The sequence below is a fragment of the Mus musculus genome, chromosome 1 (assembly GCF_000001635.26).
Source record: "Mus musculus strain C57BL/6J chromosome 1, GRCm38.p6 C57BL/6J".
Taxonomy (NCBI): domain Eukaryota; kingdom Metazoa; phylum Chordata; class Mammalia; order Rodentia; family Muridae; genus Mus; species Mus musculus.
In genome coordinates this window covers 166,189,682-166,205,836 of record NC_000067.6, presented here as the reverse complement: position 1 = coordinate 166,205,836, position 16,155 = coordinate 166,189,682, and the positions used below count along the sequence as shown (strand labels likewise).

Here is a 16,155-nt window from a genome sequence, read left to right as displayed (position 1 = left end):
GTTCTGTGTGTGCTCTGCAGGGAGTCCTCTCTGCCTGGTGTGCTTGCTCTTGTCTGTCCACCAGGGTGTCTGTTCACTTCCTTACTCTAAAATCCAAGAAAACCAAAGGTGGTTTTTGAGGGTTTTTTGGATGTTTTGGTTTTTTTAATGTTACTTTTACTGTTCTGTCCACATCATTGCTAACTGAACAATTTGGGCAACTCTTGAGAAGTATTTATTGAGGTGTTTCTTTCTTGGGCCCCTTAAGGAGAGGCAGTTCCCTGCTAGCATTAAGAATATCACTTTCTTGTGATGGGGTCCTAAAATTGTAAGCCATTGTTCTTGTTACAGAGTGAAAGCACCTACGGGAAGAAGAATTTGTTTGGACACTTGTAGGTCACAGTCCATCATTGAGTGGGTGTCAGGGCAGGAACTCAAGCAGGAAACAGGAGCCATGGAGGAGCCTAGTTAAACTTAATGGCTCAGTTTAACTAGGTTTCTTACACAGCCTAGGGCTGGTGTTGCCAACAGTATGTAGCAGCCCTATCAGGTTGCTGACAACTGCAGTCACGAGGACAGGCCCAAGTCTCAGGGTCTCTGTCAGCGCTGTCCTGCAGATGCTTTTCAGCTCTAAGGACTGTGATGGTTTGACTTCTGCTTCTGCCTTCAAACCCTGGAGAACTGTCCTGATCCTTCCTTCATTCCCATACCCTGTAGCAAACCTGAGATGTTATCTAGTCATTAGGAGATTGCTTACCAGTGATAGCATTCATGGTTTGAATGCTGCCTGTTCTATCTCCTCTCTCAATCCCTAGGCTTTTCTTCAAATTAGAATTCCACTCCTGAGATGCTTTCTTTGTTGGAAAATTTAACCTGAATGCTTTAGAGTGAACCAAATCAAGTTGCTCTAGTGAGATCTGTCTTCATTTTTAAAGGTACTGCATCAGTAATTCTCTAGCCACTCTGTTTGGAATCCAGCTCACTGGAGCTCATGTACCACTACAAGACTATGAGGCCAGCAACAGTGTGACACCCAAAATGGTTGTATTGGATGCAGGGCGGTACCAGGTAAGGAAACCTTGTTGTCACAAAACCTTGGATGTATCTTAAATTCTTTGATGAAAATCTGGTTTGTTTTCTTCTAGTTTGATTCTAAGCAATTTCTCTCTTGTCATTTTCAAGTGAAGATATATTTTTCTATCTTGTAGTCAAGATAGTATCTTCAGGTTTTTTTCTTAATTCCTTAGACCTTCTTCCTAAAATTCCCAAGTTTTGAAATCCATGCCATCCAGGCTACAGTACCTGGCAAGTCAACTGGGCAATCAGTAGGCACTTTAGTTGGGACTCCTCATAGGAGTGACATTGAACCAAGGGAGCAAGTAGTTTTCCAATTAAAAAAAATTATTTTTTACTGTCAACTAAGTAATTCAGCTCCCTGTTGTTTCAGTTCCTTATTCTCCTCCCGTCTCACACCACGTAAGTCTGCACTCCTACGGTCATAGCCTGTACCAGGGGCTATTGTTCACAGTCTCAGCATCAGTTGGCCTCTTTTCTGACTTCACAATCCTCCTCGAGCAACCCAATACGAGCAGTTCTGTGACCTCTGCTGTGACCTGCAGTTCCCTTACTTACAGCTCCTCTATCTTATGCTCCCTTAAAGAGCTACTGCACTGCACAACCCCAGTGCACTATTTGCATGTCTAAAGTTGTGGCCTCTTGTTCTTATTTTCTTTTTACCACCTCACTTTTAGTCTGTTTTTCTGCTGCTTTATCTAAACTCCATTAATCCTCTTGTCTTCATCATACTTGGTTGACAGACTAATCCTGATTAAATGTAACTCCTCACCTACTCCTTATATTTGTGAATTGAAATAAATCTAGAATGAACTACTATGCTGCCAAGTATGATAGTAAATACCTATAATCCCAGCCACTCTGGAAGCGAGGGGAAAGATGACAAGTTCAGGGCCAGGCTGGGATGCATAGCAAGTGTAAGAGCAGCCTAGGCAGCTAAGCGAGACTATTTGGTCTCAGACTTAAATAAGGGATAGGATGTACTTGCATGATATGTGCAAGTCTTTGGGCTTCGTCACTACCTACACACACACACACACACACACACACACACACACACACACAAAGAGGAGGGTGAAAGGAAGGGAAGGGAAACTTCCATACCACCGCAATGACTAATCTTCCTAAATTTCTTTTATGGTCAGTTTCATCAACTCATTGACATTGCCTGGCTGTTATCATTTTTGTAGTCTAATTTCTCTTCCAACTTATATCCCCTTCCCCATACCCTCGCTATAGCTAATACTTATGCTTCTACTTCTCCAGGAAAGCAGAAGCAGTCACAGCAAGATTTTCTACATTCCTACCACGTCACCCACCTGCCTCTACTTTATTCTCTGCTTGTACTGATGTTAATGAACAAATGCTCTATATTTCTATTTAAAATTTGTATATTGGATCTTGTTCTTAGACTGACCAAAGACATGGCTGCTGGGATTTTTGAATCTTCAGGGCTCTCTCTATTCTGAATCATTCTTCTTTATATTTCTGTCTCTGTCTTTTTTTTTTCTCTCTATCTCTCTGTCTCTCTGTGAGTGTATGTGCGTGTGTGTGTGTGTGTGTGTGTGTGTGTGTGTGTGTGTGTGTGTGTGGTGTGTGTGTGTGTGTGTGGTTTGTGTGGTATGTGTGGTATGTGTGGTATGTGTGTGTGGTGTGGGGGGGGATGTGTGTGTGTGTGTATGGTGTGTGTGGGGGGTTGTGTGTGTGTGTATGTGTGTGTGTGATATGTATGGTGTGGGTGTGTGTGTGTGTGTGGTATGTATGGTGTGTGTGGGGGGGGTTGTGTATGTGTGGTGTGGTGTGTGTGTGTGTGTGTGGTATATATGGTGTGTGGGGAGGGGATGTGTGTGTGTGTGGTATGTATGGTGTGTGTGGGGGGGTTGTGTGTGTGTGGTATGTGGGGGGGTTGTGTGTGTGTGGTGTGGTGTGTGTGTGTGAGTGTGTGTATGGTATGTATGGTGTGTGTGTGGTGAGGGGGTTGTGTGTGGTGTAGTGTGAGTGTGTGTGGTGTGGTGTGTGTGTGTGTGTGGTGTGTGTGTATGTATGTATGGGGGAGGGGGAGTCTGTGTCTGTGTAGACATGTAAAGGTCAGAGAACTTGTGGGAGTTGGTTTACTCTTCCTACTGTGTAGACTCCAGGATCAAACTCAGGTATCAAGCTTGGCATAAGCACCTTTGCCTATTTTGCTAGCCCTGTTTACTCTTATCAAAACAAAAGTATGCTGTAATCTAATTTTTAAAAAAATAATCAAAATTCTTAAACCTGTGACTCTGAAGTCTGCAGAGTCCATCCTGTCTCCTCCCTTACAGAAAGCATGGATAAAGATTGTGGAAATAGTTATGTTTGCACTTTTAGTAATCTGGAATTAAAGTAGGCCATCTAATAGTTGATGAGAGTAAACACTTTATCTGGTATTTTCCTGTTCCTTTACAGAAGCTAAGAGTTGAGAGTCCAGGATTCTGTCATTTCAACTCTTACAATCAGGAACAAAGATCAAATACATCTACTGGTGAGTACCTTTAGTTTGTAAGAATGGGTTATGCCTTAAACTTTACAGAGATCCCAGGGTGTTTCTGGGTGGTCATGAGGATATAAGGAGCTTTTTGAATTGAGTATTTTGTTTGAAATGACAGTTAAAACACTTTGAATGTGTGTAATTTTTTTGTCCCGAATGGAATATAGCATTCCTCAGATTTTTGAGCCAGACATTTCTAAGAAACCCTATTTTTCTTGTAGTGACTACAGTTTGATAGGTTCGATGTGATATATGATGTCTTTTGGGAAGATGAGAAATTTAAAAAGCCAGTTAATGAGATGCCCAGTGGTACCAAAGAACTACACTTGGGGTTCTTGCCTCAGACAAATGGAAGCATCTTCTTTACCCACTTAGTTGCCTTTTGCTCATGATCTTTTCATCATGGCTTAGTGAGAGTCCTGCACTGGTGTGTACCCCACTTCACACATACACACCCACAGTTAACTGAAGTGCCTCGTTATGATGCGCATATAAAATCACATGTCTGGTTTGTTATCTTTTCACTACCTTAGGTTATTATCCATCTGGGGTGAAAATTTCGGGCCCTCACAGCAGTGTTCGCGGAAGAGGAATTACCCGCTTACTAGAGAGCATCTCAAACTCCTCCAACAACATCCATAGATTCTCCAGCTGTGAGACTTCACTCTCACCTTACACGCCCCAAAAAGATGGGTACAAACCTTTCTCCTCCTTTTCTTAATGATGGTACTTTGTGCGATTTCTGGAAAAATAACAAGCCAACTTCCTTTCTGACTACAGTCATATTAACAAACATCACATCAATAGTAAATGTCACTCCTAAAACCTACTTAATTTGTAAGGAAACTATTTCATAGATTAAAAGTAATTGTGGTTGGAGAAGATCTTGGCACTCTTGCTTGTTGTGTATTATTTGTTTTTTAATTTTCTTCAAAGACTTATACTTTCTAGTGGTATGATGGGTATGTCCTTACTGTCTGAGTACTCAAACAAAACTGAGATGATTTCAAAGCAATTATAAATATACTGTTCTTTCCACTGACAGTAAAGATATTAAGTATCTGTTACAAGAGACTTTAAAATAATATTAACTCAATTCTTCCCACTATGAAATGAAAACATTACACTGAGACCTATAGACTATTTGCATTGCAAATAATTAAGAAAAGAAGCCTTTAAAAAAATATTGAGCTGGGCGTGGTGGCGCATGCCTTTGATCCCAGCACCTGAGAGGCAGAGGCAAGCGGATTTCTGAGTTCGAGGCCAGCCTGGTCTACAGAGTGAGTTCCAGGACAGCCAGGACTATACAGATAAACCCTGTCTCGAAAAACCAAAATAGTAATAATAATAATAAATATTGATGTTATTTTAAATAGTGTTTGAAGTAATCTGTCTTTGGCGAAAGAAACCATTTAACAGGATGAAAGGCTAAAATGAGAGACAAGAGAGCTTATGTCATTTACTCCCAGTCACATATATACATAGGAATAATTGTTGGCCTCAAGAGATTTATTTTCACAGTTATTAGTACAATTCAAGTTCTTTTCCTCTTCAAAAAATAAGTTAACTAAAAGTATTAATTTCCCTTAAGAAAACTAAATATCAGCTGACAACTTTTAGGCATCTGGCTGAAGGATCTCTGCCCCTTTGACTCTCACAGTGGCCATAACCAAGGACAGTGACTGCCATAAGGTCACACAGTTAGTGTTGTTGTGATTCAGGTGTCCTTGAACTTACATGGAACATATTGTCCTCAAACTCCCATCCCTTAAAGGTACATGTTTAACTTTAGTTTTTTTCAAACCTTATTTTTAATGTTGGTTCTTAAATGTTTTAACCTCCCTTTTAGCCCAGCATCCATCAGAGGTAGTGGGAAAGAAAAGGCTACGGGGAAGTGGAACCATTTAGAAAGGTTCTTTGTAGCAACTCCTGTCTGTCTATGTTTTGGAAATCTGCAGTTCAGTTCAGGTGAGCAGTGGTATCTCGAGCCACTCTTCACACCTCACAGATACACCAACAGGTCCAGTTCAGGAGAGTTGGGTTAGCAACAGTGGTGACAGGACCTAGCGGAGATAGCCAGGCCTCAGCCTTGGTACAAGTCAGCAGGAGGAATGCCAGAAGTTCTCAGCTGTGCCTCTCTCAGTGAAGTGAAGACTCGAGACACATAAGTGTTGCACAGCTAGCTCTATAAGCAAGCCTAGCTCAGCCTCGGTCACTGTCCTACTTATACCTTCCAAACATCATGTGTCCTCCATGTGTACCTCAGTGAGTGTCTTGTCTTAGCATGTATGTCTGTCTCAGCTGATATCACTGCCAACCAGCCTGGTCCTCAGAAGTGGCAAGAAACTGCAGCCTACTACCAGAAATATTTTGGTGCATTTCTCTCTATGGAATCCCAACAAATGGAGCCCAGCTATGCAACGTAAGGTGGACCAGTACATGTGTGGCTAACAAAGAATCCATCATGTGTCCTTTCACATGCTTGCTTTAGCAGAACATCCTTTCACCTGTGTCTGCTTCAGCTAACTGTTTCTTCATGCATTTGTCCCAGCAGAACACCATCCAACCAACTTTCCAAAGAGCCTTAAATTTCCGTGTCACAGACATGCCTAGGTGTGCTTACTGCTTTCACTTATATTTGTCTGGGTTCATGACCCATTCTGCTCTAAGGTGCCAATTCCTGTGCCCAGTAGGTGTCAGAATCAGTAGTTACTATTGCCAATAAAGAAGGCATACTGATTTTCAGAGGTACCTCACACAGTGAAGTTAAAGACCCCAATCACCACTCTTAGGGATTCCATCTGTAGCCTGCTTAATTTCATTTGTGTGAATATGCTTTAAGAGTCGCCTAATGTTGGGTTCAGAGTGCTAAATGAAGGAAGACAGCTCCTGATGTTGAAGAGTTCGTTGACTAGGGAGGTAATAAACACCTGTGTGATAGTAAATGCTCTTCAACACATGGGAGATGACGTGCACCAATGGGAATCCAGAATGCTTCCTTGGGATAGTTTTTCACGTGAATGTTCAAATCACTGAGTAACCAAAAGAACTGTCTCTCCAGCAAACAATCCTAGGACAGTAGGACATGGACATTAAAAAGAAAACTTTGGAGTCTTTCAAATCCATGCTGAAACTTAATGCTCATGGTTACATTGATTTATGGGCTAGGGAAGGTGATCCAGTCAAAAAGGCTCTCTGCCTTCATCAGAGGGGGACCCTTCTCAAATAGCTTGACTGAGAGTTCTTGCTACCCTTCTGTTCCTTTTATCATGTGAAGTCCCAGCAGCCATTCCAGATGACAGCATCCTCTTAAAAAGAGATGGGAATCCTTTGGCATCTTAAATTTGTGCTTTTATAGCCTCCACAATGAGGAGAAATTAATCTCTATTAATAGAAATCTGGATCTTAGGCATTGTGTTATAAATGCACTAAGATAAGATCTTGCCTCGTACCTTACACAAACATTAGCTCAAAGTTGATGTAAATGTAAATTGTAAAGCTATGCAGTATCTAAAAGAACTGTAAATATTCATGCCCTCAGATGAGGCAACATTCTTTTTTTATATATACTTTTTATTAGGTATTTTCCTCATTTACATTTCCAATGCTACCCCAAAAGTCCCCCAAACCCTCCTACCCACTCCCACTTTTTGGCCCTGGTGTTCCCCTGTACTGGGGCATATAAAGTTTGCAAGTCCAATGGGCCTCTCTTTCCAGTGATGGCCAACTAGGCCGTCTTTTGATACATATGCAGCTAGAGTCAAGAGCTCCGGGGTACTGGTTAGTTCATAATGTTCTACCTATAGGGTTGCAGATCCCTTTAGCTCCTTGGGTACTTTCTCTAGCTCCTCCATTGGGGGCCCTGTGATCCATCCAATAGCTGACTGTGAGCATCCACTTCTGCGTTTGCTAGGCCCCGGCATAGTCTCACAAGAGACAGCTATATCTGGGTCCTTTCAGCAAAATCTTGCTAGTGTATGCAATGGTGTCAGCGTTTGGAAGCTGATTATGGAATGGACCCCTGGATATGGCAGTCTCTAGATGGCCCATCCTTTCGTCACAGCTCCAAACTTTGTCTCTGTAACTCCTTCCATGGGTGTTTTGTTCCCAATTCTAAGAAAGGGCAAAGTGTCCACACTTTGGTCTTCATTCTTCTTGAGTTTCATGTGATTAGCAAATTGTATCTTATATCTTGGGTATCCTAAGTTTCTGGGCTAATATCCACTTATCAGTGAGTACATATTGTGTGAGTTCCTTTGTGATTGGGTTACCTCACTCAGGATGATACCCTCCAGGTCCATCCATTGAGGCAACATTCTTAACTGACACCAAAAACAACAAAGGAGAAAAAAAGGGCAAATTGCAATTTATCCCAGTTAAATCCAAAGAAAGTCATCAGTGTGTATTAAAGGGCTGTCAAGTGAAAACCCATAAAATGTGAAAAACAATTCACAAATTGTTTTATCTGGTAAGGGTCTAATACTCAGAATATATGCAGAACTCTCAAAACTTGGCAATAAAAAGCAGGCCAAGGATAGTCATTTCTTCAAAAAAAAAAAAAAAGTGTGACGCAAGAGCCTAAAGATTATATTGGAGGCACCACCCTGCCACTGCTTAGGTGAGCAACAACACAGGAGCATTAAAAATGCACTGAGCTAGGCACAGTCTCACTTGCACACAAAATTTCTCAAATAAGGACAGGGCATTGATGAAATGAGGATCCGCGTAGCAGGAGAGTTAATGCTACAAAGTCAGTGTCTCTTACGTGACAGTGGCACGCACAACCTGACAACACACAACCTGAAGCCTCCCAGAAAATAGGGATGCAGGGGGCAGGGAGTAGCTGACTACACATTTGTGATGATTTGTCAGGTTGACAAAACAGAACAAGTCATCTAGAAAGAGGCAACCCCAAAGAGAAAATGCCTCTATCAGATTGACCTATAGGCCAGTGGGGGGTAGGGGGGACTTTCTTGATTGATCATTGATGTGGGAGGGTGCAGCCCACTGTGGGCAGGTGGTCCTGAGTGCATAGGAAAGCAGGCTAAGAGGGCCAGAAGCAGCCTTCCTCCTGGTCTCCACTTTATCCAGGCTCGTGCCAGAAGTTTTTGCCCCAACTGGTCTTCATTAAGTACTGTAACTAATGAGCCTTCCCTCTCAAGTTGCTTTTAGTTGGTGTTTCTCACAACAATAGAAAGTAAATATAATGCATAAGCATAAACAAAAAAATGAGAATTCAAACCACTGTGAAAGACAAAGATCATTAACAAGACACCTAAGATACTAGAAAAATTATTTCAGGTTCTTACTTTTTAAAGGATCAACAACTACCTATTGGACTCAAGCAGATGAGTGAAGTAAAACGTTAGCACCTGGATAAAAATGTTAACATTAAGTAGAGGAAAAGGTCATCAAAGTGGAGAAAAACTCAGGGAAAGAACAGAGGTTCTGGGGGGAAATAGAAACATTAGAAATTAATCATTCAAGTATAAAACAGTGGAACACTAAAGTGACAATTCTGGAATTTTGGTTTCTTAAAAAAAAAAAAAACTATGTTGGAATAGGTTTTCATTTTACTCCCAGGTGTAGGATATGGGACTGCTCAGATGACAGCAGGTGACTGTGATTTGTTCCCTGCTCTAGCAGGGCCTGATTTTGCCAGCAGCCAGATAGTTTCCAATAGTTGTGTGACATTTGGAATTCTGGGCACATTTTAGAGGGTATATAAATGCTAGGACCCTGAGAGGTGTGGTGAATTATTGGTTAGTTGGTTGTTGGTTGCTGTTGGTCAAGATTTGTTAAGTAGTCTTGTACAAAGAAGAACCAAGAAGAATTCAATAGCATAACGTCGAGCATCAAAATTGCCCCAAAGAACTCAACACTCCTTATCAGCAAGAAGTAGTCTAAAGATAACATTGTCCCTTTCCCAATTCCTGTCTTTATTCAGGGATCTCTTTCCTTTCCTCTATATCCACTTATCTGCTATTAGGGGTTTGAAAGGGTGGAAGAAAGACGAACACACAAAGTAACAGGCTACAGAGAGCATCATCAAGAAGATAAGAACAAGCAACTAGAAGAAAGTATTAGGGATACAGAACCAGGTCAAGGGTATAACTCAAGGTCAAGGGTGGGGGTTGGGTGGGGGAGGTTTCGACAAAGTCGGGAATAATGCACTGATGCATATAAAGAGAGCAAAACTCAAACCCCAAGTCAAAGTGAAACATAAGCATCCATGAGATGGAAGGAGATAAGATAAATATCTAAGCAAATGGACAGTCTGTCCACTGAAATTATAGCAGGAAATTCCCCTAGAAAACATGAACATATCAAACGAGGTATTTAAAACCCTAAATAGAGATGACAAGAAAACCTCTCCATGATACATCAAAGATGTGAAGAACGTAGGGGAAAACTATATGAAAGCTGTAAGAGGAAGATGCCAACTCAAAGGCAAAGACATGAGAACTTCAAGTCTCTCATCTGCAGCCATGAAATTATGGCATGACACATGCCAATCTCTGAAAGTAAACTGAACAATCAAAAAATTTTATCCAGCAAAACTGTCTTTCAAAATTCAAAGAGCAAACATTTTAAGACCAGCACAAATTAAAGACAATACATGACAACCAAGCCACCACTGCAGAAAGTGTTCAAAGTAAAACTCTGCACAGGAGGAACAATGATGGTCTCAATCAGGAAGGCACAGCAAAAGAAGTATTACATGAGAGGAATATGCCATGCCCTACACAGTAAACTAACAAATCCCTAATACCAATCGAGGAAGAGGAAAGAATACACCCAAACAAAAGAAACCAGTAGCACAGAAATGAGAAAACTCAATAATACCCAGAAATGTAAGGTGCCTCAATCCACTATTTAAAAGATTCAACTATCCATTGACTACAAGAAACGTACCTCACTGTCAAAGATGCCTACGGAGTCAAAGGACAAAAGGCAACCTATCAATGGAAACCATCTGGCATAGATATTCTGAAATAAGCAGATTTTAAACAGGAACTAGGAAAGAACACTTTGAACTAACAACAGTGTATTTAATCATACAGATTGAACTATTGTAAATGTATCTGCACTGGATGTTAGGAGTCCTGATTACATAAAACACCAAATGACCCGAGTGAGCAGATGACTCTGTTCTGGGTATAGTGACTCGTATATCTCATCATTATGTATAGGTCATGTACTGGCTGGTTTTGTGTGTCAGCTTAACACAAGCTGGAGTTTTCAGAGAGAAAGGAGCCTCCCTTGAGGAAATGCCTCCATGAGATCCAGCTGTAAGGCATTTTCTCAATTAGTGATCAAGGGGGAGGGCTCATTGTGAGTGGTGCCATCCCTGGACTGGTAGTCTTGGGTTCTATAAGAGAGCAAGCTGAGCAAGCCAGGGGAAGCAAGCCAGTAAGTAACATCCCTCCATGGCCTCTGCATCAGCTCTTGTCTCGAGGTTCCTGCCCTGTGTGAGTTCCTGTCCTGACTTCCTTTGGTGATGAACAGCAGTGTAGACGTGTAAGCTGGATAATCACTGACTCCCCAACTTGCTCCTTGGTCATGATGTTTTGTGTAGGAATGTAAACCATGACTGAGACAGTCATATAAGTCAGCCAAGAAAAATCAGATATTATACCAGAAATCAGTGGACTGGTGTCAGCTGATATCTGTGAAATATTCTATTCAAAGGATACAGAATATACACTCAGCAGCCTGTGAACCTTTCTCTAAAATGAATCACATTGTCCATCACAAAGCCAAAAAACTCCTATCCAAACTAACCAAAGGAAGTAAAAACAAAAACGAGAAAACACAGATTAGTAAAATTCTAGATGTAAAGGATGTTACAACAGATTCCAGTATAATCTCTCTCACCATTTCTGCTAGACTGGATGGTTAACTGGTCAGCAAGTCCCTGATAACCTCCAGCCTCCATCAGTACCGAAACTCAAATATATTTCTGTACATCTGTCATGGTTTATATATTCTTGGGCCAGGGAGTGGCACCATTTGGAGGTATGGCCTTGTTGGAATAGGTGTGACCTGGTTGGAGTAGGTGTGTCACCCTAGTTGCCTGGAAGTCAGTCTTCCTCTAGCAGCCTTTGGATGAAGACATAGAACTCTGCCTGCACCATGCCTGCCTGGATACTGCCATGCTCCCACCTTGATGATAATGGACTGAACTTCTGAACCTGAAGCCAGCCCCAATTAAATGTTGTTTTTTATAAGACTTGCCTTGGTCATGATGTCTGTTCACAGCAGTAAAACCCTAAGACAACATCCTTATAAACATTTAGAAAACATTACAAAAAAACTCACAGCATTTGTAATAGAAAATCTATGAGATACCTAACTAAATCTGATCAAATTGTAAGAGCCGTATGCAGAAAATAGTGAAAACCATAAGAATATAATTGGAGATTCTCGTTTGTGGATAAACACGATGTTATAAAGGTTTCATAATTCCCTTAGCTGACTTAGTGCATTTCCAGTCGAAATGACAAGTTTTGTTTTCATGAGACATATGTTAATTCCATGAATAATAAAGGTGAAGAAAAAGCTAGAAGTGCTCCCATAGAGAAGTAATATGGAGAAGGGGAGGGGACTTACATAAACAGATGAACCACAGAAACAAAATCAGAAGTGCCCCACCCCCGCCCCCAGAACAGCGGTGTGTGACAGACTTGGCATTTCAGAACAATGTGGCTACTCAGGTGATTGTCCAGGAGCAGTGGATGATCCCAGAGAGGGAAAGCCTAAAAGTTATTTCTCCCAACACACTATTTAAGAACAGCCTGATTTTGTTTGAGGACTTTGTGTGCTAAAAATAAACCTTTAAGGAAAATAACACCTCCTCATCTTCAGGCTTTCAGGGCTTTTAAGACATAATCTTTTAAGGAAGGAGTTCACTGCAAAAGAGACTATTGCTGTCTGCAGAACTTTCGATTTAAGAAATTGCATTAATTAAAAAATTATCAGCCGGGCGTGGTGGCGCACGCCTTTAATCCCAGCACTCAGGAGGCAGAGGCAGGCGGATTTCCGAGTTCGGGGCCAGCCTGGTCTACAAAGTGAGCTCCAGGACAGCCAGGGCTATACAGAGAAACCCTGTCTCGAAAAAACAAAAAAACAAAAAGCAAAAAACAAAAAACAAAAAACAAAAATTATCTACAACTACATTAGATTTAAGACATAACCTTCATTAAAAAATTATCTACATTAGATTTAAGACATTGCATTCATTAAAAATTATCTACAACTACATTAAATTTAAGACATTGCATTCAGTTTTAAAAGTTTTCTAACTGGGAAGAATATGAAAAATATAATTACAGACATGTTCACCACAAGTGGTAGAAATTGTGCTATCTTTGTCCTAAAGACGGTTTCTCCCACTTGACATGCTGAGGACAGTGGTTGATGGATTACCCGAGACTGTAAGGGTAAAAAGAGCCTGTTCTTCATGTGTTTTCTCAGGAAATGGGGGTTCCTCAGTCACTGAGTTGCTATTTTGTCCTTACTTTGAAAGAAAAACAAATAGCCTGAAGCTTTGACTCTGGCCCAAGCTGAATACCACGTGGGGGTATTATTCACCCACCACATCACCGCTGGAAGATGCTAAAATGTCCATTCCGCCGTTTAAATTAACAGATGACAATTTAGATAAATTGGGCTTCCCAGGAGCTGAAAGGCAAAGCTGCCAGCAGAGTGCAAAGAACAGATATCCATTTGTACCAGGATTTGCTAAAAATAATACACATTTTCTGTCTCCTGCCAGCATACCGTGGCGTTAACCACAACTGCTTTCATGATGGAGCGGGTCATAAAGGAGAGCGGTGAGCACTTTAAAAGCCTTTAGCTAGTAATGTTAGACCCTTGACTTTTACCAGGTGCAACTAATACCTGTTTTAAATATTTCAATTTTTCTGGGTTCTGCTTTTAGCCAAAAACCTTGTCAGAAGGTAAAGAGAGCACTGTCGTACACTCCTGACTGGGGAGATGAGCACGCTTGCTCTGGGTCCACTGAACTCAGGTCTACACATTCACCCTCCAGCCTAACTTCCCAGTAGCCCTGTCTTTCCAGCCACATCCTGAACACAGTCCCTCTCTGCCTTGATGAAGTCATGAAGCAGTCTCCACCCTGCAGGAAAGTACTTTATGTTGTCTCCCATTGCAGGACAAAAGGTTTTAAATTTTAGCATCACAACTCCTGTCACCAGAGGTAGAGTCCCTTTTGCAGATCGCTGGTCTCATTGAGAGAGTTTAAACATAGGCTCAGAAAGGCGCTGGAAGATCATCTGTTAGAGCGAGGGACAGTGGGACAGTGCCCCAGTGTCTGGAGAAGGAGACAGAGGAGGGAGACACAGAAAGGCACAGTCTCGAGAGCAGAGGTAAAATTTTGACACCAAGAACAGGGTGGGCAGGATGGAAAGAAAACAGCAGCCACCTGGGCCTTCGCCCCTTGCAGTCACTTGAAGACGTCACACATCCCAGGGTGCTATGCACCTTGGGCAGGAAAGCAACGCTTCACCCTTTCAGACCAAAACAGAGCAGAAGTATTTAATCTCGATATTACTTGGCTTAAGCTTGTAGTGGGCTAAGAGCTGCTTTGTGTGGCCTAGAATTCAAGAAGTGCTTCAGATAGGAATAAAAACTCTACTTACTGTCATCAGTTACCTTTTAATGTGTTAGCTTTAGGCCAGGAAGGAACAGCTAGTGGTAGTTACCGTTTTCAGTTTATCCCTTAGCATTGTAGTAATGTCAAGGACCATTGGTCCTTAAGCCTTGCAATTAGCTAAGCGCTTTTTGGATCTTTACCATGAGAGACCAGCAATGGTGTATTGTTTGTTGACCTATAGAAGGCCAGCACTTGAAAATGAGTCAGAAGCAGCTTATAGCTATAGCTATACACTCAAAATATACCTCCTTTTTAATTTTGTTAATTCCTGACAAGCCTGGTTTGATTTATAATAAAGTTAAGGGTTTGGGGGGGATTTTTTGGGTTTTGTTTTGTTTTGTTTTTAGTAGATCTCACTTTGTAGCTCATGTGAGCATGTGATCTTCCTACCTCAGCTCTCCAAGTAAATTAGATATTATGGAACACTGATGGGTGTGGTCCGTGTCTTGAATATATGTCATTATCCACAGTCGTACATTTTATTTTCCCCTTCAAAAACCAGAAAAGAATTTCCCAATGATCTTGAGTTCATGACTAAGGCCTTATAACAATAGACAGATTAATAAGAGAAAAGCATACAAATGATAAACTCTGCATAATTTGGGAAACTTCCTGAGGAAACAATGACTGATAAGCCATGTGACTGTAGTGTGTTGAGGACTGAACAGTTCCGGGCAGTCTGATGGGGCAAACGGTTCGATCAAGTGGTGAGACCTTAGCAAGAACTCCTGCTCTGATCCTTTCCAGTCTCTGAGCTTTGGAGACCAGGGTGTTCCTTTGCTCCAGGTAACAAGAATTTAGTTCTCACATGATGGTCTCATGACCTGCTTCAGAGGAAGTCAGAAAATCCTTGCTAGGTCCTATGGCCTCCTTCAGGGAAGATCAGAGAAGCCTTTGTTTCTGCTCCTTCCTGCATATCTCCTTCATCTTACAACAGCACACCCTCAACCCCATCTCTGCCCATCTCTGTAGACACTGCTTTGAACTTCCCATGGCTGGTTTTGCCTGGTGTATCTAGGGCTTGGTTCCCTACCCTTGTTCTTTTCGGTGAATATATGGGAGGTAGACTAGATTGATGTGTGGATGTTGCTTGGTGGCTAGAGACGGATGCCATCCCAGAGCTGTATTAGTAAGACTGCCAGGAGCTGACTGGGACTGGCATGGCCAACCCACGCTACTACTAACTGTCTTTTACTTCATTAAAATGTCGTCTCCATACCATACCATTAGCTGTGGGAAATTGCCTGCTCCTCTCGGGTGTCTGATATTTTGCCACATTAAAAAAATAAAATAAAAATAAAAATAGAAAGGAAGAGTGAACTCTGTCTCAAAGAAGACCTTAGTTCAATTCTAAGATTCTCACCTTAACTCATGAATAATCCCCCTCCATTACATTTTACCCTGACAGCAAGAAGCTCTCCTTGTTCCTGTCATCCAGCCACTCATCTCTCCCACTCATTCCCTGAGGATTGTGACTCTGCTCCATTGTTATGCTCCCTAATGCTACCTCTGCTCTGGTGGTCTCAGTCTCCATGGCGACGATCCTTTCAAATCCAGATGACTCCTCTCCTCAGGGCACTTGCCATTCACCCACGTCCACTGTCCACAGCCTCATTCATGTATTAGTCATCATTATCCATAACACATCTCTCCACACACTCCAAGGCAAGCAGGATACACTCTACTAAGCACCTCTGGTTTTTATTTTATTTTTCTAATTTGTTTTGTTTTCTTGAGACAGAGTCTCACTATGTAGCCCTCGCTGGTTATCTCACTAGGTAAACCAGACTGGCCTTGAACTCAAAGAGATCCATCTGCCTCTGCCACGTGAGTGCTAGGATTAAAGAGGTGCACCACTACAGCAGGCCTCTCTGCTGTTTTTGAGTTTACTTCCTTTAACATCCCAAGT

The 16,155-nt window shown here is 41.7% G+C and overlaps 1 protein-coding gene across 1 annotated transcript in view; it reads left to right on the top strand.

Moving 5' to 3' along the window:
• Positions 1–4,452, top strand: part of Mael (maelstrom spermatogenic transposon silencer) — a 37,360-nt gene extending 32,908 nt beyond the window's left edge. The window contains exons 10-12 of the mRNA NM_175296.4: positions 915–1,047; positions 3,487–3,562; positions 4,102–4,452. Of these exons, the coding sequence (NP_780505.1) occupies positions 915–1,047; positions 3,487–3,562; positions 4,102–4,289 (397 nt within the window). The 3' untranslated portion in view covers positions 4,290–4,452. The remainder of the gene's footprint in view (positions 1–914; positions 1,048–3,486; positions 3,563–4,101) is intronic.
• Positions 4,453–16,155: the final 11,703 nt, after the last annotated feature.